The following is a 26,824-nucleotide window of genomic DNA, read 5'->3' as shown; positions in this document are numbered from 1 at the left end:
ACTGAGTCAAAAAAAGAAAAAAATGTCACTACAAACATTACTTTTCTAATAAGAAAAATCATGACTAACATATATTTATCTTCTGCATTCGTATTTAGAAAATATCACGAATGAATTTCTTTTGTTATAAAAATATTCTAAGTCTCCACCCCCCAAAAAATTGAAGTTATAAATTTGGGGGTATTAGTGTCCTGGATGGGAACTATAGTACCCAAACTCATCTTCAAGCCCCAGTAATAGTAAACCGGTGTACTCAGGACTATTACATTACATAAAAGATAGCTGGCCGGTTGTAGTTATTACAATTTTTGAAGATCGAAACAAGTTTTACTAACCATCAAGAGAATATCTATCTAGAAATTATCTCAAATCACTTTGGCATGCATATTCTTGGAATGATGACAAAAGGATTGCCCGAAAACAAATCACTGATAGCATTTACCAAAAATCCATCTCTAATTGAGGAATTGATTGCACAATTAACTTGTTATGATATATAGACGCTTAATATCAGTTGGCTAGCGTCCCAGAAACAATATTTTGATTGCCTAGAATCTATTTCTAAGAACATAATAGCATCAATGACTTGTTAGTTCAGTCGAGTAACGTGTCGTTATTTTACCATAGGAAACCATGGGTCTCATGTTCGATTTCTACAACACTATAGATACAAATCTCATAAAATTGATGGAAAACTGCTTAAAAACTATAAAATGTGTTGTTGGAAAAGAAAACTTTCCAACATCTATGACTTTGATAATGTAGATGGCGACACTGGGGGAATCCCCGTTCTGGGTGGTCTTAAAAAAGTACCGGCGCTGGGGATTGAAGAGGATGGGCCCTTGTTACAGTGCATAACCCCATACTACTCATGTCCCTGTACAACTTACTGATGGAATCAGTAGTGACTCAGACGAATTTTACTTACAGCTACAGGAAGAATTAAACGGGGTCCCAGGTAGAAATATGGTCTTCTTTAGGGGATTTTAATGCCTAAGTTGGTTAAAATAAGGATAGATGGTATTCTAGTCTTGGTACATTTGCAGTAGGAAGAGGAAACAGTAATGGTTTTAGACTTAGTTATAACACTATAACAGTTATAACACTATTTGGTCGTAAAATGACCAATAAGTTAGAATAATATTGGCATGATGGTAAAACAGCAAATCTTATTGATTATATTAATATAAACCGAAGACAGCCAGGACTGATGAAAAATATTATGGTATAGAGGAGTGCTGTTATTCATGTTAAAAATAAAAACAACCATCAAGTAGTGTTTAAGAATAATGCATCGAAAATATGACGTTGATGGACTCCAGGATGAAAATTTGAGAAAAAGTTTCCAGGATAAGTTTAATACAAAACTGGAGAGTTCAATATTTGACAATAGGGAATATAGATGCAATTAGTTTTTGGAAAATAGTTTGTGAAGTCACTGATTTTTTCTTAGTAGAGGAAGTTAAAAACGCAACTAGGATGATTCATGATGATACTTTATGTTTAATGGAAAAGATCCGATAACCATTTCAGTGACGGATCATATGAACATAAGAGGAATCTAAGGAAAGTGGAAAAAACATTGAAATAAGAATTAAAGAGGGTAGAAGTAGAGGCTATTGATAAAATTATCAAAGACCTGAAAGATACAGCCAGGCAGTATAATAGAAAAATATTACAGAGACATGCGAATAAGTTGAGAGGATAAAAGTATGACCGAGGTCAGAGCTAGTAAAAGGGAAAGCGTTAGAGGGAGATAAGCAGAATAAAAGTACCAGGTGCTGATAGTGTGGTTAAAATGATTTTTTTTAAATAGGGTTGTCGTAAGGTTAGAGATAAATTATTGAAGGTTACGAACTAAAAGGAGTAGGGCTGACGCCTCCTTATCTTCCAAAGCCAGAAAATAATGTGCGCTTTACTCAAAACAATTCTTAGTTTCATATGTTTGTTTCTAATTTTTATAATATTGAGAAAAGAATAACTACCATAACCAAGGTTACTGGAAAAAAAAATGTGGATTGATATTTTCATATATTTTTATGTTCATTCTTAAAAGTCTTAATATTTAGTCTTGTTTAATTACATTAAAAACAAAACATTTAAAATGTATTTTATTTTCAGCAATCCACCTCTTTGACAACCCACATGCACATGGTGTGTTTTGATTAAGTTCAAAATCCGCCTAAATATTCATCTCTAAGTCTAAATAGAGTTTTCATACTAACGTGAGTCTTACGCAATGACGGCACACACGTGAAGTGTTCCATAATACTTTTTGTGATTTCATTTTCTTTTAAGACTTTGTGTCTTTCAAGGCGTTTTTTTCAATACGTTTTTTGTTTAGTTCTTACGTAATGGGAAAGTTTACGAATGACGCATTTTAACGCGACATCAAAGCCCGGGGGATCCCTGCTTTTCACTCAGGAGGAAAAACATGCGGGGTGAGACATAATACTTTTTGAGATTTAATTTTTCTTTCAATGCATTTTACACAGGGGACCATTATATTGAAATGATGTTTGTCCTCATTAACACTCGAAAGGTCATTCCCATCCAGTGAAGTTGTGCAATAACTGAGAGGACCAGCAATCTATTTCTAATATTCTGTTTTAAGGAATACTTTCCACATGACAGTCATCAGCAGGCAATATAAATCCCGCATGTTCCACTCGATTAAATGATTTCCAAGCCCTTCCACATCAGAGCACAAGCATTCCCAAGTCATATTGACTTGTCCATAATTAAATACACCTATCACTTTTTCGCACTAATGCAATGTATAAGAGTTAAGTTACATATTAGGTGTAACATAGTTAAGGTTTTAGATACCCCGATCAGTAAATTATTAGGTATTGAAGTCATATCCTGGAACAAGGGATCTAAAAGAACACAGACCTTTTTAAATGCCAATTTATTGAAAAAAAAAACAGATTTAAAAACATTATTAAAACATAGAAAAGGCCCTTAAAAACACGACAAACGAAAAACAAAAAGTGAAAAAAGACTTGTAAAAGGATGAAGTATAAGCAAAAACATGACTGAATTAAAGAGAGATGGGGGTACTAGCAGTTATCTCCAGAAGGCGGGGTTGATATTAGAGCTAAATTTAATTCCATATTGAGGTATTTCTGGGAGCATTACCAAAGTACTGGGATCCTTTGGTGGGCAAGACTATGCCCTCCCCGGTTGACAAGCGCACATTTGAATGTGCTCTTCAAATTACAATTTTTTCAAATAACCCATAATCTCGTTAGAGATAAATATTTAAACCCTATAATATATTATACTTTATTATTTATTATTTCTGAGTGCTTTTAACGACGATGCCAAGTTTCCTTTAACAAAGACTATGAACATTCACCCCAACGCGCCACACCATTACTGCCCCTCTGACACCCTCTTCATTATTCCTAACATGTTTTCCAGATATTTTCTAGTGAAAAATCACGTATTAAATCCAATGATTCATGCTTTCGCAAACCAACCCTTTCATGATGCTCCTCAAAACACCTCACACCACCACGACATTATGCAGCTAACCCCTGCCATCCACGTGGCATCCATCATCGCCCCTAGGACATTTTTGGATTTTTTTTTCACTGATGCAGTGAATAACCTTGATTTTCTACGATTTTTCCCCTGAGTTTGCACAAAATTATCAAGTTCTTTACTACTACATCACATTAATCAATCTTGCCAGTTCGTATTTCCCTTTTTTTAAGTTTTTCATTGAAAAAGCAACAAATTTTACATTTCAAATACATAGACACTTAAAACCTCAACGCCAAGGTTCTTTGATGTGCTGTATCTGATGCTGTAACTCTTATAAAGACACGTTGCACCCTTTTGAAGTGTATCCTCCTTTAAAAAAGAATTAAATTTGCTTCAATAGAATACATAACTTTGATTACAAGCAAAATTGTCGAGGATTTTTTCACTGATACAGTGAATAACCATGATTCTTTCAGATTTTTCCCCTGAGTCTTCACAAAATTGTAAAGTTCTTTGACTACGACCTCACATTCATCAATCTTACCAGATTTAAATTTTCCTTTTTATCTAATCTTTTTCATTGAAAAAAAATTTATATATTTCATGTAGATAGACGCTTGAAACCTCAACACTAAGGTTCTTTGATGTGCTGTATCTGATGCTCCGACTTTTATCAAGACCCAATGCACCCTTTTGGAGTGTTTTCTCCTGTTTCAAATATGCTTCAATAGAATACAAAACTTAGATTACAAGCAAAATTGTCAAGGATTTTTCACTGATACAATGAATAACTATGATTTCTTAAGATTTTCCCCTGAGTCTTTACGAAATTGTGAAGTTCTTTGAATACTACCTCAGATTCCTCAATCATACCAGATCAAATTTTACCTTATCTAAACATATTTTTTAATCTAAAGAAGCAACAAATTCTACATTTCATGTAGATAGACGCTTGAAACCTTAACACTAAGGTTCAATGATATGCTGTATCTGATGCTGTAACTTTTATCAAGACGCATAACAGCCTTTGGGAGTGTTTTCCCCTTTTTCAAAAATCAAATTTACTTCAATAGAATACAAAACTTAGATTACAAGCTGTTTTGCACAAAAAACGACAAAAAATCGTGTTTTTTTTACTCGATTGATTTAGTATTCAATTTGTTACTATATTTTTGACCAAAACCAAAGAAAACACGCTAATTCTATTCAAATATACGGTTCAAAATGTGTTTCATTCCGTTTGGCACAAAACCCAACGAAAATACGCTTATTTGATTCGAATGTTTGCTTCAAAATTTGTTGTCCTCTGTTTTGCACTAAATACTATGAAGATAACTTTTTTGCTTCAAAGGAGGGGTCCAAAACGTCTTGTACTCTGTTTTGGACAAAACAGGAGGACAGCTGTTTTTATTCAATTGACTTTGTTCAAAATATGTCTTACTATTGTTTGGACAAAACCTAAAGAAAGTACATTTTTATTTTATTCGAACGTTAGGTTCAAAGTGTCTTACTCTGTTTGGCAGAGAAACTATGAAAATAAATTTCTATTATTCAAAGTTGGGATGCAAAATATGCTGTGAGAAAAGTCTGTTTTACTCTGTTTTGGTGTTTTGCAAAAGTGTACCATAGGTACCATAGGCACAAGTAACCCATAAGTCTGACAATACATTTTGTGATACAGATATTCCAATAGTGTCTAAACAAAAAAGCAAAGGATTGCTATGAGGCGCGCAATAAAAAGCACGTAAAGCGTGAAATGGAAGCACCAATTCCATATAATGCAAAAACTGGTAAAAAAAAACATTGTTTAGAGTACTAGAAGTTTGACTATTGCAAGAACCAGCTCGATTTTGTCCGTTCAAGTGCATATTTACGCGCTCAAAAGCTTGCAAAACTGATGGAACGTTTTGAGAAACTCTAAAAAAGGGAAATATAATATGAAATATGGGGAACCCGATGGTGATCCCTCTGAAACACAGGATAGAGCACTAATGAAAGCGCATAAAGTACAAAATGAAAGCAAGTGGGGAGGGGGTCCTTTTCCTTGGGGAGAGGGAATCATTACCCTAAGTTATATCCTTAGAACAGTTTCATGCAAATAAATATCAGAAAGAGCGTTCTTTCTAATGTTCTTTCAATGTCTTAGATCATTTTATATTAGCAGTAAAAAAAAAGAAGAACAAACGATCAAACTTAAAAAATAAACCCTATTCTAGGTGACAATAACATAGAATTCTTTAGGATTATCTAAAGTGTCAGTTAGAAGTATAAATCTATTTGTGTGATGGCTATCCTTATTTACGACATGCTCTCTTGAAACATTTGGCTTTGTCTACCGAACTAATCAAAAATCAATTAGATGAAATTATGTAGATGAAGACAGAACAGAGGAAAATTTACATCACTGATCCATTTGAGAATGAATAAAAATTTCCTCAATGAAGATTTATTTTAAGTTTGGGTTTAAAGATCGTATTATTAAAGTAGAAAGTTTCAGTGGAAAGGATCATATTATCTATATGATCCTTGACTTTTTAAATCTATTTTTTTTTTTAACTCTTTTTAATCTATTTAACATAGAAGTTATTTGACGATGCCCATAGTGGGTATATTATTGGAGCTTCTACGAAAAATCGTATACATTTTAGGCGATGATACGACAGCACTTCGTTATAAATGACTCAACCTCCAAAGGCCCCAATGCCCCTCCCCCTAAATTTTTACCCCCCCCTCAAATATTTATCCCCTCCACTATTTTTTAAGTCTATTAAAAAATGGTCAAAAAAATTCAAAAAAATGTAAGTCTATTTTTTTCTTTTTTATTTATATTTATTCATATTTTAACATAGAAGTTTTTTGACGATGCCCATAGTGGGTATACTAACGGAGCTACTACAATAAGTCGTAGCCTGTTATTTTTAGGTGATGATACGAAAGCCCTTAGCCATCAATGACCCAACCTCCAAAGGGCCTAATGCCCCTCCCCCTAATTTTTACCGCCCCTTCAAACTTTTTAATCCCCCCCCCCCATTTTTTAATACCTTTTTTGTCTAATTTTTTGTTTAACTTTTATTTTATATTTTTTATTTATTTAACAGAAGTGTTTTGACAATCCTTATATTGGGTATACTATTGGAGCTACTAAAAAAAGTCATAAGTTTTAGGTGATGATAAGACAGCCCTTAGTTATCAATGACTCAACCTCCAAAGACCCCAATGCCTCCCCCCCCCCTAACTATCTACAACCCTCCCCACGACCCCTAAATTTTACGCAATAGCCTGAGCACATGATAAGGTTGTCGTTGCGTTGAACGCTGACATAGACAAATATTTGAACTATGAAACAAGTACTAGTGATAACAATATTAGAAATGTTTGCGTGCGTTGTCATGACAAAGAGAGATTCGATTTCTTTGGACTGCCGAAACAATTCAACATTGCTGATGGTGGATATTCAAGATTGAGATATCCAGAGATGACACCGCTCAAAGAGAATGCCAACATAAAAATCATAGTTGATGAAGAGGAACAACTTCTTGCTTATTGTATATAGGGGAAAATATGTTGAGAATTTGGTATTTTTAAGAATAGGATAACAGCTTCAAAAATTTTCTAGTTAAGGAAAATCACAAAACGAATGTATTACGAAACAAAATCACCTATAAAAGTTTTATGCAAATATAATATTTATTGACAAACTTTTGGGTAAGCACTTTCTAGACGTGTAAATTAAACTTTTTTCAACTCATATCAACCCAAATTTTATACTCTCTTTTTTACTCAAAAGACAATTAGCTTCTTCTTTTCTGTTGTAATTCTAACCTTTGGTTTGGATTGCTATATAACATACTAATTTAAATGTTACCTTAATCAAATTCAATATGATATTCTAAAAAATTTGATCTAGCATATAAATCCATACAATATGGATTAATAAAACCTATTTTCATTGGGAATTACGTTTCTTCTGCTGAAAAATACATAAATCTGAGTAATTTCAAAAATTTGATGGACCCAAAACACAAATCAAAATTTAAACGAAAAAATTGCCTGGTTTAAATTCCAGCGAAAAATTAGTTGGAAATCAAATTTATTCTTTTGAGTGTACTACCACTCCTACTGTCGCTACTCCTACTAATACTCCTACTGCTACTAATTAGGCTATTACGGTATTATGGTGGTATAAAGGTATTACGGTGAAAGTTTCAGGGAATATTGAGAAAAAAGATTGAACTAAATGAAAACACACTATTGGCATGCAAGCTGTCAAAGGAGCCTATCAGTAATATCACAAGACCGATGTCGTGTATTTAATTGAAAATTTAGGGGATATTTTGAGAGGGAGGTTTGAATTACTCAAGAGCACTATGTAGATGCTGCAACTACTTCTTCTGCTGATACTACTAGTGCTGTTGCTACTACTGTTATTACTATTAAGAATACCAACTCTTCTACTACTTCTGTCAACGTCTCCTGATCTTGTACATAACCTCCTTGTACCCTCTCCCCCATTCAGGAGCCCTGTATATGCGTGAAAGATAGATCCCTAAAATGTATATGCGTACGATATTCCCTTTTAATAGTTATATTCATGATTAGAAAAAGTGTACTGAACTGCAGCGTAAAGCATTGTTTCAAAGAGGTACGCGATACTGTCATGATAGTAAATATTAATTCAAGCTGAATTCATTGAACAAAAAATCATTTATCTATACATAACTAAGTTAATTGCTTCAAAGGAATGCTTCCCGAATGTCCATGCTTCTTGGAACTCTACCATCAACTATTTTTGGCAGAAGTGCTTCAAAGAAGAATCTTTCTAGCTTTGGTAGCATTTTCTGTGACCAAAACTCCTTGTCACAAACTATTCGCTCCGTATATATTGAACCTTTACCAAAATATAACACAAAATATGCAACTTCGATGTCTGAGCACTCAAGTTGCATCTGAATCTGGTAATAATAATTGTGGTTTCTCTTTAGTCTCATTTTACTGCTGTCAATGATTTCAATACAACTGGACTTTTGTGATTCCAACCATTCAGTGATACACAGCTCTTTGACTGTCATGGGACATTTAACCTATATTATGGCCTTTTCACCAAATGGGAACGGTACTCAACCGTCAGGACTAGCCGCCAAAAATCTAAAACTTGTGTGGATATTTAAGCCAGCAGAACTAATTTTGTAGTCAAACTTTATTTCAAAAGATAACTTTGTCTTTGGTTCATGGATATGACCGTATTCCATTGCTTTAATTCTGTATTGTTCAGGATACAGAAGTTGTTTCACTACTGGAGCTACTGTCTTAACACGCCGCTTGCAAATAAGCCCTGCTACTGAAGAAGTAATTCTATTTTCTGAAGAAGTAATTGCATTTTCAAAAGAATCTGCGTCAAGATCTGGAGCATTTGCGTTGGGACCATAGTTTTTATCTCCTCGGCTAGCAATATTTCCTGAAACACTGCCAAATAGGCACTTTTTGGCTTTGCATTTTTTTCCCCCCTTAAGCTAGCCATAATTCTTTCACGTGTAAGTTTTTTCAATTGACGAGTTGGGGTTGCTCCTATGCTTTTCCTAAAAATTTCATGGCGTCCTAAATGCCCCTTTGCATACCGTATTCCTGCAGCAGTAACACGGGTGTTATAACGTCCCCTTTTGCTTACCATTATATTTTTTCCGCCTATAAACCTAGCAACAATGGACATAAAATACTCCGCCAAATTTTTTGTGCCGACAGTATTGGCTTTTTGTGCAGATTAGAGGGAGAGGCACTGTATCGTCTATTGAGAATTTTTCTGTGCTTAGTAGGGAGTATGCCAAAATTGGTTTCAATTTTAATGTTTCGAAGAGCGAGGTCCTTACTTTCGGCAAATCTGTTGGTGATGTTGGATGCGTACAGTTAGGAAATCAGAGTGTTCAGTTATCTGCTTATATTAGGCCTAAGTATCTCGGTCTTCCGATAGAGGATAGTGTAAAAACGACAAGGCTTTCCTTATCTCTCATCTAAGTGAAAAACTTAAAAAAGCGTTTGATGTGCTAGTTTACTATAAAGCTTGCTACAGCAGGTGTATTCTCGTCCTTGTCTACAACGCTTTTGTGATGCCTCATGTCCTCGCATTGGCTCCATTTCGGAATATGTTTACAGCAACTGATAAAAAGACTATTAGATCCGTATATTTCATTCTACGAAATTTCTCTTGTGTATACCCCTAAGGACAAGAAACAGAAAACTAGTATCAGGCTACGGGTTAACTGAGCCACTAACCGTGGCTGAGCATCATCACGGTCGCTATTTTTCAAGGCTTGATAGGACAAACAGCCTCCATCCTGCTTTGTGTTAGTAGAAATATTGAATTTATTTTCTGTTGTATAGTTTTCTTTGTGAGTGCGTTTTCTTTTTTTTTTTCATCAACTCCATATTGAACCCTTGTCGGCTATATATTTGTACATGGGTAAATCATATCATGTATTAGATACGTAACCTAACGTAAACTAGATACCTTTTATCCTCCCCTAAACCCCAAAAAACTAAATTTTAAATATTGTAAACGCAGTGAGAAACCACTGTTTTCAATAAATTCTTAGTTGAAAAAAACCTGTTTGACTAATTTCTTACTTCTTCGCATTATCGCTTGTCTTACAGCTAATAGAGCAGTACCAGAAATTCTAATGCACTTTTTAAAATGATCTCAAAGATTATGCCACTGGAAAGAGGCATTTTTCTGCACCAAATCACGACATTGCCCCAAAGAAGACCAAGTTCCTATTGACTGAATATTCTGAGACAGCAAATCGACTTAAAAGTATTAAAAAACTAGATTTTGAATTTCCCAGTTGCAGCGGAAATGATGCCGCACGGTGGCGCATTCGTTCCTGAATTCACGCAGTCCATACGAGATAAATTTACAATGTTTCAATTTATTTAAGCATATGTATACAATGTACTTAAGACATTAGAGAACCCTACTCCAGAGGTCGCGATGGCTTTAGCCGCGTAGAAGATCAAGTTACCTAGAATGTCCATCCATGTAAACAATAGGTCCCCTTCATATCCAACCGAAATTCAGTAGTCAGAATATTATTAAGCAGTTATTAAACAAACTCATCGAGAATTTACTAAACATACAAATTTTGTCCAAAAATTTATATACAATTCAATATTTTGATACTTAAGTAGTAAAATATATCAACAGAAGTGGAACGCTACCAATTAATTGTAATTACTTATGTATGTAATTCAACAGCAAGAAATCGAGGGTTCACGGGGCCAGTAGCCCACACCATACCTTTGTTAGGCCAGGGCATACTTTGAAAAATTATCAGAAATTAAACGATAAAAAAAATTGTTCAACTGAAAGTAAGGAGCAACATTAACACCAACAGAAATTGTTTTATATATGATGGGGGCTGCCCCTTCTCTTTACGCTAAAGTGTGACTTTATGTCCCAATCCTTCGATAACGACGGCTGAAACGCAAAGCATATTGGACTGGAACAAAAGATTTCTTAAAGCACTAAAACCTTTAGCGTAACCAATGATGGATTGAGACCATGGCAGTCCCCCTCCTATTAGACGGAATAAATGTGTGTTCGTTTTCATTTTTAACACTGCTCCTTTCTTTCAATCAAAATCACTTATTTTTTATTTAATCATTAGTATGGTTGATTTTTTTAAATGGTAAATATTGCATAGTTGTTGCAATAAGGCAACAATAATAAATTTAATTACCTGTCACCAACACCAATTTCTAGTCCTTCTGGGCTAATCCACTTAAGGTCGGTAATCAAAGTTGGGTCAGGTACTTCTGTTTTACAATTAAAGGCTAAGGGGTTACCAACTGCTGCTGTGAATTCAGGCTGCGCTGGTGTAATCACAAGTCACGGCACTTCCGCCAAAGTCACTACAAGGAAATAAAGTTACCTTTTTTTTACAATTGATTATGTGTGGTCAGAATGTACTCCCCAGGGTTGCCATACCTAGTGATTTATCACTATTTCTAGTAATTTTTTATGTTGCCTAAACAAATAAAAATTACTCAATCAGCACATAAATCACTAGATTATTGAAGAAAATCAGTAAACCAGCAAAAAATCACTAAAAGTATAGTGATTTTGATTTTCATCGGAGGACAGCCCTGGTACTCACATTCATAGGCTTAAGGAATATAGGTTTGCCCGTAAACTCGGTTCAATAGACCCCCAGGGAAAACTATGCCACTAATTATTTGCTTTTCCAAATACTTTTTTCTGATTTGTAGGAACGTGCACTGAGGTCTACATCACCATTCTGTAAATAGGTTTGGTTAAAATGAGCAAAAAAATTAAAGCATGATCGAAAATTCCGGCAGTTTCTTTTAACCATAAAATCCAATCTGATTTTGTATTCTTTCTTTTCAGGAAACGGACTGCGAGTCTTTTTCTAATACGATTATACGAATAGCAAAACAAAATTCAAAAGTTCTTCAAAACTGCGTCAGCTAGCACAAATTCTGATCTCGGGATTGTCAATGACCTGTGACACATTAAAGGACTCATTTCACGATTATGGCCTACATGATGCTCATTACTTCATTGAAACACTTGGGTAGCATTAATTCACTATTAAAAAACTAACAATATTATCATCTGAATAATACTTTGAACAAACGAAAATTAGCTTTAAAACCTGTTTACGGAAAAAGCTACACAAAATACTTAATAATAATAAATTTAAAGAAAAAACTGATACGTAAAAAACTCTAAATCAAAGCTCGATTATAGCTCTTGTTTGAACGAACTATATTTTTTCGGCGAAATTACTATTTTCAGTTTTATACTTTTTCTTTTTAAGGTGGGTGAAACAAATAAAATCAGTTAATATACTCTTAGATTCCCTGAGACTAGAGGCATAGCGTTAATTGGATGATCTCCCCCTCCCCCCTAAACTCTGAACAGTAGTTTCTCTTCGACCAATTGATCTAAAAATTAAATTTTTAGGTTTCTATGAAGTGAACACTTCTAGTGACCCCCCAGTCAGCTAACCTGCTCATCTGTGAAAATTAGGATTATTTGATGTCACTAAAATAAACTTTTTGCCGAGGGGTAAAATAGTACCCCCTTTTTTACTTTAAGTAGAACATAAAATCAGTAGTTATCCATAATCCATGATTTTTTGCATTATTTATTTTTTCTTCTATCTTGATTTTTTATTATCGAGTGAGACTGTATGTTGACTTTCTTTCTTTTTTTTTCTTTTGTGTATGTGTTTGGGGAAGTTTTTTTATTAAGTTTAATAATATTAATTCAAAATATACTTAAATTATTTTTGAAACAAAAAAAAATCGTGTTTACTGTATTTTTTTCAATTATTATTTAAATATTTTGAATTTCAGGATAACATATTTTTAAAATTTAAAAATAAAAAGACGTAAAAATTATTATGCATAAATTATGAGTTATTTTTATTAATCGAATCAACATACTTAGAATAAATATTTAAAGACATAAAAAATTTTATTATTTAAATAATACAAAAAGTAAAATTTCACAAAAAAAAAAAAAATAACAATTTAAAAAACAATAATAGCACAAAACTGTAGAATAGCTGTAGGCGATATATATGTTAGAATATAGTGCAATTCCTATTATAGCCAAAATTTACTGTTTTTGGGGGAAATGAAAGGCTTTAGGTTTATGTGTCAGTGCATTCGAATTGTATTTCAAGTATAAAATTTTACCAACAATTTATAAAACCACACTTGATAATCATTACAAAAAAAAGGTGTGTGACAACTAATAAAAAACATAATACTGACGTCCAGTTAAACAAAATAAGAATAATAAAATATAGACAAGATTCCACAGCGCAATAAAAACGACAAACATTAGCAACAAAGCTAAAAAATAAGGGACTATTTCTGAAACAACGATTAAAAAGCAACGTTTTGAAGGTTGTAGAAAATTAAGAAAACCTACGCGCCATAGAAACAATCCAACGTAAAGTCACAAAAATCATTGTATTTAAAATATTCCGAATTTACAAGTCATTCCAGCTTTCACTAATAAATACATTATAACCACATACCGATACCCTACCTATCCAGCAACTGAATGAGGAGAATAGAAAATACTCCGGGAAAAGAGACAAGTCAAAATTTTTCAAGAGGCTTGTACGTTTCAAGAGTCTACTTCCTTTCAATAGGAGAATGAAACCTTTGACTATGACATGAATAATGTTTTTAAGAAAGCCATACTAGCCTCTATCTTTCCTAATAATAAATATCGTCTGACAAATCAGGAAAGTTGGATACATCCTCATCATGAGGAGATATCTCGAAATATTAGAAGAAGTGTTGACTTTTTTTAAGAATTTAAATAAAAAAAAAGAAGGAAAAAGTATTATTTCCTGAAATTAAAGTTTGTTTAATAATTCAAGCAAGTTAGAAAAAATATGGGACAGCTTCTCTAGTGTCGATTGTTAAAACAGCTGACCTATCCATTACTGTTACTCGTCAATGAAATATTCTATGATTTTAAAACTTTTTTTAAGGAAGTAAAAGAGCGAATTTGGAAATTAGTATGTGTGTTTGTTCTTTTTTTTGTAGGCTAGCCATTTAATGTCCTTCTACTAAGTAATCATTATCTTTTTCATTTATATATTTTGGAGGGGAGGGGGTCCGTGTTGTCAGAAAAACGGTAGTTTTTAGAATCCTACATAGTCCGAAAAATATCATGAGTTAGTTAATTTGAGTTATATCTTGCGTAGATATAGCTGTAGATATATCTTGCGTAATAGGCGTGTGATTTTGATGTCGGAGCTCGTAACCTTTCTAGGAACGATGTCAGAGCCCTTGCCAGAAATGAAAAGAACAAAATGAAAGACAAATCAGGAGGCTTATTGATGTACTCCTTAGTCAGGAGCCAGAAATTACAGAGGAGAATTGGGGGCAAACTAAAAGGTGGAGGACAGAGACGTCCAAATATTCCGGACCAGTCCCCTCCAGTCCATTTGGCTGAATCCGCAATCATGCCCTTACGTGAGGACCAGGTACAGCTAAGCTAAACCACCCCCAAAAATTTGGGCTATTCTCGACCTTGACTTGGCCAATGAAGCGATGAGTGAGGAATATTTTTGAGGGTCAAATAACTGAAACGTAAGAAAGCAGTGAAGAGACCTGTTGCCACGGTCAAGCTCTAGATGAGGACTTACGAAAAGGATACAGGGATAAAACTGGGTGTTGTCCGCGCCCAAGGCCGCCGCCTGGAGATGGACTCAAGCTCTCATGAGCTCTCCACCTAGGAGACTAACCCGTGAGACGTTCAATGATCTCGCATGTACCCTATGACCATTGGATGGCAATCCAGAGGGTATGACTAAGGTTAAGTGTAGAGGTGGAGGGGATTCCTAAGGCCGCGCCCAAACTCAAGCCTATAAGTAACTTTGTCGTGTGTAGGAGTCCTAAATTGGAGGTCAGAAACCAAGGTTCAGATAAAAAAAAAATTAAACTGATTTTAACGGGAAAATTGAAATTGAAATAGTAAAAATTAGGGATGAAAGATCCCCATCCGTGGAGTCAACGAATGCAAGGTAACAATGAATTCTTGTCAACAATCGCGGACTCCAAGAGCCTGGAGGTAGAAATGGCGGAAGGCTCATAAAATTTTGAAGATGAGACTAATTCTTTTGACGAAAGTTACCACTCTTCCCCAAGACAAAAAGAACTTAAATGGGGATCAAACTTGACTAAATAGTCAATACCATCTACACTAAAATGAGTCAAGCATATGATCCACAGAGGCGAAATGCATTCTACGACTGATTAGGTCTGATATACAAATGATCAAAGAAGCTATAACAGGAATTATAAATTTTGTAAAGAACCTATCCTCAATAGAGACGACTGAGTCTCCAATTTGCCAAAACTTCGAGATGGCCGCCGGCAAAGCAAGAAGGCATCTGATGGAACAATGACAAGCCATGATAAACCACCGATCTAAAATATTCTACAACATTGATGCCAAGCTTGATGATAAAGGGAAGGTCCGACAACTAGAAAAACATATGGTAAGAGTGTGGGGTCAATTCCATGAATGGCCCCCAATTAAGCATAGCGGTTTTTCAGGTGTGGAGCCTATGGGCCTTTGAGGCCCGAGGCTCGATCCCTTTTTATGGTTGCCTACCGAGACTAAATTAATTGATTAATCCATCAGTGATGTATTTTTACTGTATGAAGGCCAATAAATGTATAAATACATACACGCTTAAATTCTTTTCACTCTATTCCAAAGGTAAGAATGTTATCCTCTAACTTTGTATATATTGTGCGGAATATACTACTTTATTCAGCCCCAAGTTTGACCTCTTTAAAGAAAACTCAAAACAAGAATTAGCTTCTCTCTACTTTGCTCTTCTTCTTTTTTAACTGGGTTTAGTGTATGATTGGTTGGGGTCAATATTTTGCTGAGTGATCTGACAATAATATGCTTTTTTGGCTACTGTTAGTAACATGTATCTTGTCCAATAATTACAGGCCATGGAGCATTTGAGGATATTTATTTTTCTGCTTAATTATATAGAAGAAAATATTATATTATATTATGTCTTGTTTTGTAGTGGAAATTCCCCGAAATTTTCAATTTCACCAAAATCCTTTATTCGTGCTTTCCTTGCTTGTAAGAAGGGCTAAAAATTTAACTTTAAACATTGTAAACTAAGCCTAATCAGATATCGGACTATAATTTCACGGGTATAAATACCCTGACATCCGTTTGAACAACTGACAATACTAACAATTACAAACAATTTCCCAATTGTTCCATACTCCTGTTAAAGTTACGATGACGCATTATACACATCCGATTTCCTATACCTCTGCTGTTAGGACATGTTTCCTGATTAATTTTCAATCTTTTTAATAAATTTACTTATAAACCGTTCTTCACTTATGAATTATTGAATATTCACCCACTATTTCCTAATACCCTGTCACGGTTCAGCACTCATTAATGCTTTCACAATCTCCCAAACTTTCCTCTTTTTCTCGTAGGATCTATTGACCCTTTGCTGCTATTAAGGCCTTTTTGCCATTTTTTGCAATAAAACAAAATAGAAATAAAACCCTTTTTAAATTTATTTTCGTTTCATTTTATTGTAAATGATATAAATTGAAGAAACTAAATTCGCTGCTCTTATTTTGGAACTATCTGCTGAACTTTACGACAAAAAGTCGACGACCTGAACTGCTTCTCATAATAAGAATGAAAATAATGGCCTAGAAACCTAGTTTTTGTAGCTTCAACCCCCCCCCCCCCACAGACACGCATTAATTTTAATAACCCCATCAAAATATTATGTGAAGCTATGCATATTCCGGTAAAATATTATATAAAACAACTCATTAAAATATATAAAGCAAAAGAAAAAAAACTATGTGGAATAAATCGTTAATATCACTTTCTTCCCTACGACACCATAAGCAACTTCACAAATTATTCTTCTAAAATTATTCCTACCATCTTCCACATTATAAAATTTTAAATTCTCAAGTTTAGTATTCAACTGTTCCTGGAAAGTTTCTCTCAAATTCTCATCCTGGAGTCTACCAGCATCATAACTTCCCGGGAGGTAGTTACCCTTCCGATATTTCAGCTTTAAATTAACCCTTGACACTACTAGATGGTGATCTTTACTCTTAACATCAATAACGGCACTCCTATATACCCTAGCATCTTGTATTGATTCTGCCAGTCTTCGGTTTACAATAGCATAATAAGGTTTGCTGTCTTACCATCACGTGAATACCATGTTAACTTATGAGCCATTTTATGACCAAACACCGTATTGGTTATAACTAGATTACTATACCTACAAAATTGCGAAAGTCTATATCCATTACTGTTTTCTTTTCCTACACCAAATTTACCTAGGCCGGTATACCATCTATCCCAATTTCTACCAATCTGGGAGTTCAAATCTCCCAGTAAAAATATCATATTTCTACCTGGGACCCTGTCTATTTGCTCCTGTAACTGTAGGTAAAATTTGTCCGAGTCACTAGTATCTCCGTCAGTCGGTTCTACAGGGGCATATGCTACTATAACTAATACCCTGAACTTCTTAGTCATAAAATGAGCAATTAGTATTCTATTATTAATACATTCCCAGCCTAAACAAGATTTAGCAGCTTCCTTATTCAGCATGAGCCCTACTCCCTCTCTATGTGCCCCATCCTTCCTACCTGAGTAAACAAATTCTATATCACCTAATTTCATACTTCCTACACCTGGGATATGAGTTTCTGAAACTCCTAATAAATTACAGTTCGAATCGATTGTATTCGTCAGTCAAAATGTTGATACGACAGTCATTTTTTAACGTCGTAACATTCTAAGTTCCAATTTTCATGTTCTTTAGAGGCCCATCTTGGTCACAACATGGTTTTCAGCACTTGGCGATGCTCTTCTATCAACAAGAGTCGAAATCCTGCACAGACAATCTCGAGCCTATTACCACCGACTCATTATATATTCATGCCTACAAATATTATGCTACTATGGTGAGACAGTTAATAATAGATAAATCACCGAGGAAGAGGTTTTTCAGCTTGAAAACGCCCGTGACAACATACCAAGCTCAGAAGAATTATATATTAGTCAGAATCCCCTGCGAATACTTTGTCTTTTACTAGGCTATAATTTCCTTGAGGGGTGCCACTCCTCAAGTAAGAATAGAGTTGACTGCAAGGTCTCCAGTCTTGCAGGTACCCCAAAAGGGTAGAGGTAGCCCTTCGCAGAGGCCGTTGTCAATAGACCTGGATCTTGCGCCCTGCCACAGTTGTCCTTCAATAGAGGATACCCCATGCTATGGTGTTCTGCATCACCATGCAATTTAACCCATTACTGGGAGAAGGTTTGTAACTCCTGGGACTTGCGGACAAACCAGTGGGCCCTTTTGAGTGTACATTTGAGGGGTCTTCTTCCTCCTCCGCTTGTATATATGACCCCGGGGGATGGTACCGTAGTTTCTGTTAAGGACCCCCCAGGGACAAGGTCCCCCCTTGGTCCTTGCCTTCTGTGGAGGTACCCTACAAATCTGTAGGGTGTTCCCCTACCGCCACTTGAGCACACGCTGAATTGCCAGAGGGAGGCCAACTAACATCTACCCTAATTTATTGCTTAACATTAGCTTGCAAAACTAATGTAAAACCAATATCTATCCTAATTTATTGATTCACTTCAACATTAGCTTGCAAAACTAATTCTGAGGGACTGACAGGGGAGTTCCAGCCGTCAGAAGGTGTTCTTCAGGGTTGCCTCCTATCCCCTCATCAATTTAATCTGTTTCAAAATGCAGCTTTATCACTTGCCAAAACCACAGGCGGTGCATCCATTGGAGGAAAACTTGTCAACAAATTAGCGTTCCCACAACATCGTGAACATCTGCTCCAAACAGACACAAACGAGATAATGTCAGCAACGGAAGTCCTTGGGATGGTCGTCAACACAACAAAAACGGAAGTCATGCGGGTATCAAAAGACTCTGCAACCAGAGCCACAAAAGGAGAGCAAATTGAAAATATAGAATCTTTTGTCTACCTCGGCAGTCTTTTAACCTCTAACAACGATTGCTCAAGATCGATTAGATATAGACTGGGCCTTGCAGACAGAAGCTTCAAGTGCCTATCTTATATTAGGAAAAGTAAATTTAAATTACTGTCAAAATCATTGAAGGCGAACTCTCTCATAATTTCCATTGCTATGCATTCAAGTGAAACATGGGTCAATTAATGGTGATGACAAAAGACGGATCTCCACATTTGAAACTAATTGTCTCCGTCGCATAGCAGGGATCACCTACATCGACCGAGTATCCAATGAAGACATCCGTAAACCATGGGCGTAGGGACGAGGGGCAGGGGAGGGCAGCTGTCCCCCCCTAGAACTTCAAATTTACGATAGATATGAGCGAGAACTTTTCGTATGTTAAAAATTTTTGTTGGATGTTACCTGGTAGATGGTTAAAAAAGCTAGAAATAAACAGAAATTTCCAAATATCGTTTGCGATATTAACATTTACGTTTCGATCTTCAATGTTGACTTGTTTAATTCTCTATGAATTGCTTCAAGCGATAAGAAGTTGCTGAGCATGTCAAAGCAAAAATAAGTCACTCAACACCATCCTTGAAAAAGACAATTAGAAATACTCCGTCATTTCTCCACCTGGATGCCTCTCTATCCAAGTGGTCAAGAGTGCCAAACCTGGATCACCCCGGCACTGGTTCGGTCGTCTCTGGCTTACGTTCGGCTGCATGACAAAAGAAAAAGAAAAGTGACCAGGGGAACATTAAAGCTTGTTTTTCGGCTATCAAATTAAGAAAGAATATGGTCAGCATAAAAAACTACAAAATGAATTTCATTAAGGTTTAAAAAAAACTAAAGAGTATTAATTTCAAATTATACATTGACTGATCAACACCAAAAGTAAGTCGCTCCGCTAATCTTGGTGTTCTACCTTCCAGTGGTAGCAGTTTTATTTCAACTTCTGTCTTTTAAGACAGTATCCATCTCGTCTGTTAGTGCAAAGTATCTTACTCCAGTCACCTTCCAAAAGTCACCCTCCTTAAGCTCTTCAGTTGCTACTTTTTGATAATGATAATATTGTGAACAGAATTTCCTTTCTTGCTCTTCAGCTCAATCAGAATGTAATCACCAGCCTTGACTTTCTCAGTGTCAAATTAGAAGCTGCTGGTAGGGGGCTCTTCTTCAATGTCTATGCTGGGGTCTGAAGAGTTGTTGTATGCAGGATCATCTACGTCAGAATCGTCACTAACTATGACTCCTGTTGCGAGAGACACGCCTTTTGCTTTTTAGTCTTTTCACTTGTATGACTTTCTTCCGTTCCAGGACTAGGGCTTTTTGGCAGATACAGCTTTTATCCTAGCAGTAATGCATTCTTTCATGGGGGTGTCAGTGAGCACTTCTGACTTTTTCATATTTTTTTTCTGTTGATTTTTTGGGTTTGACTTGATTGATAAAATGCTGCAATTAAAGCAAAGAATGAGAGGCAGTCATTCAGCCAGAAGTATTTTCTGAGCTGATCGTGATGATTCTTGGTAAAACTCTCCTGAGTAAAATTTCCGGACACTGTTTTTGTGGAGAAACAAGTAGAGGAGGTACTTTGTTCCCAACACATTAACACCAGCACAAATAGTGGCCAATTGACCTCTTTTTGCAGACGTGACCTTACCTACCTACTTCTGGCCTCGTTGTGTAAAAATTTTACCAGCCTTGTGGATTTTTCCAGACCTGATTCGTCAAAATTTCAAATGTCTTGTGGTCTGAACGTGTATTTATATAGGCCTCAATCCAGGTTGTTAAAGAAAGCTCCTACACTGTGACAGTTGAAAGCAGTTGTCCGTCATAGGCTTGTACTTTTTGGCGTTCCTATTGAGAGTTTTAAGGCAATTTACATATAAATAGCATAACATAAATATGCTATTTACACAGCTTCTACAAGCATAGCCTACTTTTGGACACCTTGGTACGGCATGCCGAACTTACCCTGGGTATTGCGGCCAAACATGGAAGTTCACTATTCCAAAGGATAAAAAAATACTAACAGCAAACTGGTGAAGATGGCACGTCTCGGAACCTGCTGAAAGCAGGCAAATAATAAGAGAATATAATGTGAGTTTACAACGCGAGTTTTCTAGTATTCATAATTAGGCGGAGACTTTCAGACAAAATTCAACAAATTCCAGAGTTAATCACCATAAAACCTGATCCAATCTGGTATTTTTGGTAAAAGTATTAATTAAGGCCAAACATTTTAAAAACATACACTACCTGTCAGAGCTTTTATAATCCACCAGAAGCCCCATAGATTTTTATATTGGAACTGTTTGCTTTGGCTAAACGTGGGCCGATCTCCCCTATACCAATTTTGATATTTAATTTTGCCCAACTGTAAAATTTTGAATTGAATTCTTAGAACAAGAAGCTGTTATCTAACAGCTAACAGGTTCTAGTGGCCCTCCAATCACTTTTGTCTATTAAAAAGGGCACTAGCCACTCCAATTTGCAATCGAATGAGCCCTTTTCGAAGTTTCTACAACTCCTTCGATACGAAGTTCCGGGTATGGAGAGAAAAAAAAACATTGTGCCCACATCGTTCTTTACTTAGGCAGCGCTAGCGCACTGACTATGATTACTATTAAGTAATATGTATCCATAGTGGTTAATTAATCTGATTTTTTCTAAAAGAAGAAAACAGTTTCTAGATTTCAAAGGAAGTCTTGGAGACAAATCGGAAGAAGGATGTTTTTGTTCCGTTTTATATTTACCCGGACTATGTTAAAAACTTTAAAAGAATTTTACAGAATAACGGTCTAAATGTAGCATTAAAAAGTAACAATACTTTGGGTTATTTACTAAATTCTGGGAAGCATCTAACATCATTGGGGCAACAAAATGGGATCTATCGGAACCCATGTGCTTACAGAAGCCCATACGTGGGACGCATTAACCAGAATTTATAAATGAGATTATTACAGCATTTTGTCGGCTTTAAGCAAAACTCTAAGCCGAAAAATTTCACTTTAGCCCTTTCAGAGTATTATTTTTAATTTTCCAGACCGTTTTATTTTATTCGATAATGTCTCTTTGATTTCTAAGCACCAGGGTTTAAAGCAAAATTTTTGCAAAACTTTTGAAATTGAGAATTTTTTCAAGAATATTGCTTTAAATAGAGACACGGGTGAATTTGGTCTGAACTCAACGATAATTTATCAAAATCAAATAGACTGACGTTCATTTTACCCAATGCGAATAACCTCTGTCTAAGTGTTAGCCCATTCAATGCAAACGGACCAGACCCAGGAAGGTCAAAGAGACTCCCTTCTGTTTTTGCTTTGGAAGGAATAAGATTATTAAACAATATATAGTGTATTTTATTTTATGTTTAATTACTGTTTATAATCGGTTTAGTTTAGTATTACAAGTGATGATGGTCACTGCATTTGTGACTGAAATGTCTAGTATGTTTGTGAAATTTATCACTGGTTATTAAAGAGTTTGGTTTATACGATATCGCTGTGATAATACTGGCTACTAACTATACCAGTTTATTTGCAATTGAGGCATTACGCTCTAAATTAGTAAAAGCTTACCTAGATTAGTCATACCCTCTGGGAACAATCCTTCAAGAACATTGAATTCACTTCGGAGATCATCAATGGTTTTGTCCTTGAAAAAACAAAGAAAATATTTTTAAATAAATGGAATTCAAACTAGACCCCGGCACCAAGCCGGCGGATCGACCGAACACCACCGACAAGAGGTCCGGTCAAACGCCATCGAAGTGTCACAACGCCGCCGGCGCAATGCAGGCGCACCGCCACCGGCAAAGGCGGCGGCGTTCGGCCGACCTTAAATTAGTTTTGGAGCAATTCTTTATTGCGTCAACCACAAAGTCGGAGCTTTTCCTTCTCGTGTGATTTATTATTTCGATTTTCCTGATTAGAAATCAAGCAGGGCTTGCACTATCCCCAAATTTTCGAGTATTTTCCGAAAATCTATGCGTCAACCCGAAAAAAAATTTGGTTTCCCGAATCCCTGAAAATCACGCAATCACGGTGCCACCCCTAGCGATTTATCACCAGTGACTTTCCCTGCCAAATATTACTTTGCATACCATAATTCTTCACTACTCTCTGGTTCGTTAATTTTCGTCTTTTGTTGCTTTGCATAAAAACCAGACAGATGCAATATGCAATTGCATTGCAAATATTGCAATATACACAGTTCTCCATGTGTTGACAAAAGAAGCATCGTCTTTATGAAATGAGTTTAAATAATTTGGAATCCAGTTTCCCACTTGCAATTCCTTACATCATTCGTAGTCAAGAATTTTATTTCCAAGTTGAGTAGGATTATAGAATGCAACATTCAATATAGTTTGATTTTGAAATTGATAGCAGAAAGATCGTTTCTACAGCTGAATTGTAAGTTTGCAGAATTTTTATTTATTTTGCTGTTTTTAGATAAGATTTTTTTTAATGTTTAATACTCAATTGTCGAATGCCTGATAGATTAAAGAAAATACAATCAACTGTCTGAAAAATATTTTACCTCCCCCCCCCCAAAAAAAACCTTCTATTGAGACAGAATTTAGCAATAGACGAAGCTATGTACAAAGCTGGGGAATATAGATTGAAACGTAAGTTACCCTAAAAATAGGGAGGTATTATATTTAACTGATAATAGCACGAAATTTTATAAATAAAACCAGGGATGCAAAAACGTTATTTTTTTTTTATTTAAAGCATCCTATCAAGGTGGTATACAGAGGGGGGAGGGGCTGGGAGATATAATATTTAAATGATAATACCTCGAATTTTTTCTTTTTGAAAGCAGGGATGGCAATAAGTTAATTATTTTTTTATTTAAAGCAGAGACGGTATCCCATCAAGATGATGGTATCCAGGGGGGGGGGGCATAGGGAGTTATTATATTTAAGTGATAGAACCTTGATTTTTTTTTATTGAAAGCAGGGATGCCAAAAAGTTTATTTTTTAAATGAAAGTGGAGACGGTATTCTATCAAGGTGGTATCCAGAGGGGGGGGGGGGGGCGGTAGGGAAATATTATACTTAAATGATAGTATGTCAAATTTATTTATTTGTTAAAGCAGGGATGCTAAAAAGTTAATTAATTTTTTTTTAATTTAAGGCAGAGAAGGTACCCTATCAAGGTGCATGGTATCCAGGGGGGGGGGGTAGGGAAGTATTATATTTAAATGATAATATCTTGAATTTTTTTATTGAAAGCAGGAATGCCAAAAAATTAATTTTTTTTTAGTTTAAAGCAGAGACGGTATCCTATCAAGGTGGTATCCAGAGGGGGGCATAGGGAGTTATTATATTTAAGTGATAGTACCTTGATTTTTTTTTATTGAAAGCAGGGATGCCAAAAAACTATTTTTTTAGTCCAGAGGTGGGGGCATAAGGAGTTATTATATTTAAGTGATAGTACTTTGTTTTTTTCTTTTTTTATTGAAAGCAGGGATGCCAAAAATTTTTTTTTTTTAGTTTTAAAGCAGAGACGGTATCCTATCCCGGTGGTATCCAGAACGGGGGGGGGTAGGGAATCATCATATTCAAGTAATAATATCTTTAATTTTCTAATTGAAAGCAGACTCAGTCCACACAAAGTGGATAAGTTGATTTTTATTCATGACAATTACAGCCACATTCCGCAGTTCGAATAGACTTCCAAGTTAGACTGAAGGAATTTTTTCGACCAGTTGACCCCTAGATTTTTTGTCCCTCCACACAACCCGTCACGCGTTGCCACGATCTTTAAAGAAAGAAAATTCAATGAGAATACCCCTAAGGAAAATTTCTGAATGTTCACTGTCTTAGTTGAAAGTTTTTAACGTCATAATGTTTTCATTTTAGTTTAATTATAATTGAGAAACATGTTCGAATCATACAAGATGACGTTGAATTGCTAAGCTTGCTCTTCGAAAAGCTGTTCAATTTTCTGATATCGTCCATTATATAAATTCATTTAAGTTCGAACAAGTTAAATGATTGAGACTGGCCCATTGATTGGAAATTAACTTCCATTTTCCTTCAGTGCTGAGGTGGGTCATCCACCTTTCGTCATTAGGAGCTGATGCTTAATTATTTTTTAAGGTGAAAATTTAAGTTATCCTATTTAAATAATTATAAATGATTGTGGAAAAATTTGGTAGGACAGGTTGATGTGTTTTTGCGTTTTACATGTATGTCTGCTTGCAATTGTATGTTCTTTTGTGCATTGTAAAAATTGTTTTATGTTTTATGAATGGTATATTTCAACAGTTGGATAATGTTTTAAATATGAATCAACACATGAAAATTAATATGTAAATTAAAAGAAGAAGCCAAGCAAAAATACTCCGTACAACATATTTATCCAACCCCTATGATAATTTAAAAATTAACAAGATCTTCGTGAGTTATACTTGATGTATTTTTGTTTTGTTTTTAAAACCCGTTTTTAATACAAGGAAGGATTTTTAGGAATCTAAAAGAGCAAAAAAAAAAAACGATCAACATCAAAGTCACCCATTTCAACTGTTTTAAAGCTGACAAAGCAGATATTGGCAAAGGGCATTATGAAAAAATTAAGCTTATAAGTTCAAACTTATATTCAAAGTTTTTACCCAGATAACTGACAAATTTGGTGATACAGTATTTGAAGTTTTGTATGCAATAGGCCAAATGCTCCATGAAAAAAATTACTAATTTTGATAATTATTTATGTTAAGAATACACAGCTAATAGACACTTCAACTAATATGCAAGGGTTCTGAAACGCCACAGCCATTTCGTTTCTACCAGATTTCTACTTCTCTTGATGAATAACAAAGAAGACAAGTTTCCAGCCAGCGACTTGTGAAGTTTTGAACTCTTGAATAGGCTCGAATCTGTTTTAAATTTAAGCTGTGATTTGAGAAAGACTGATGAAACCATTAATGTTTGCGGTCAACATTGATCGCGCCGGCGGCGCGCCGCTGACATCTTACCGGTGGCTCGGCGCGCTGTTTTTGACCCCGCCACCACCGGTCTTCCCTCATCGGCGCGGCGCCGGGGTCTAATTCAAACCCAGTTATTTTGTGGGATTTTATTTTTGTATTAGTTTTAAATTTCAGTTCATAAGTTCGTAAGTTTACCAACAGATAAATAGATTAAACAACACTTACGTGCTGGAGAAAACCTATGAAGGTTTGCAATTACGAGAAAATCCACGTAACTACTCACCTATTAACTCGACTGTTTACTTAGACCTCAACAATTTAATCAAGACTATTATAAATAAACCAAAAATAAATAAACTATAACCTATACATACATAAGAAAAAAATAGATAAATAAATAAATAACTAAATTAGAAATTATTATAGATAAATAAAATATATAAGAAAAATAATAATTAAAAACCCAGTCTCCATCACTCATCAAAACTCAAATTCCCCTCCCTTCCTCGCCCTTCCAACCCCACCTTAGCCCCTGCCCACTATATGTATTTAGATGAAATCATTAAAACGATTAGTCGTTTCAACAAAAAGGAATTTTATCCAGCCACCTCGACCATAAGACATGACAAGACAAAGAAGATGAGCCAAAAAAAGACAAATTTACAATTCCTTAGAATAAAGAAAGAACGGCCAGTGCCCCAGAATAGGGACTTAAAGAGACTTCCCCATCGGTCCAGAACCTTAAAAGGGCCCGATCCTCAAGAAGGTGGGAGGACATCTCCTTAAAAAGAACCAAAAGTTAAAATAATATAAATACAGAAAATACTTAGT

The 26,824-nt window shown here is 35.3% G+C and overlaps 1 protein-coding gene across 3 annotated transcripts in view; it reads right to left on the bottom strand.

The window, feature by feature from the left end:
• Positions 1-26,824, bottom strand: part of LOC148950433 (uncharacterized) — a 75,355-nt gene that overhangs the window by 29,680 nt on the left and 18,851 nt on the right. For 2 of the 3 annotated variants that reach the window (XM_089091604.1, XM_089091605.1), the window contains exons 3-4: positions 22,639-22,714; positions 11,223-11,394 (exon numbers count right to left, since the gene is read on the bottom strand). In XM_089091604.1, coding sequence (XP_088947730.1) covers positions 11,372-11,394; positions 22,639-22,714 — 99 coding nt within the window. In that variant the 3' untranslated portion in view covers positions 11,223-11,371. Of the gene's footprint in view, positions 1-2,973; positions 3,862-11,222; positions 11,395-22,638; positions 22,715-26,824 lie in introns of those variants that run through there. The other variant, XM_089091607.1, reaches the window with a different exon arrangement.

This window comes from Artemia sp. Qi Xiang Cuo, chromosome 7, assembly GCF_049724085.1.
Source record: "Artemia sp. Qi Xiang Cuo chromosome 7, ASM4972408v1, whole genome shotgun sequence".
NCBI classification, from domain to species: domain Eukaryota; kingdom Metazoa; phylum Arthropoda; class Branchiopoda; order Anostraca; family Artemiidae; genus Artemia; species Artemia sp. Qi Xiang Cuo.
The sequence above is the reverse complement of the archived record's forward strand: the minus strand, read 5'-3'. Positions and strand labels throughout refer to the sequence as shown.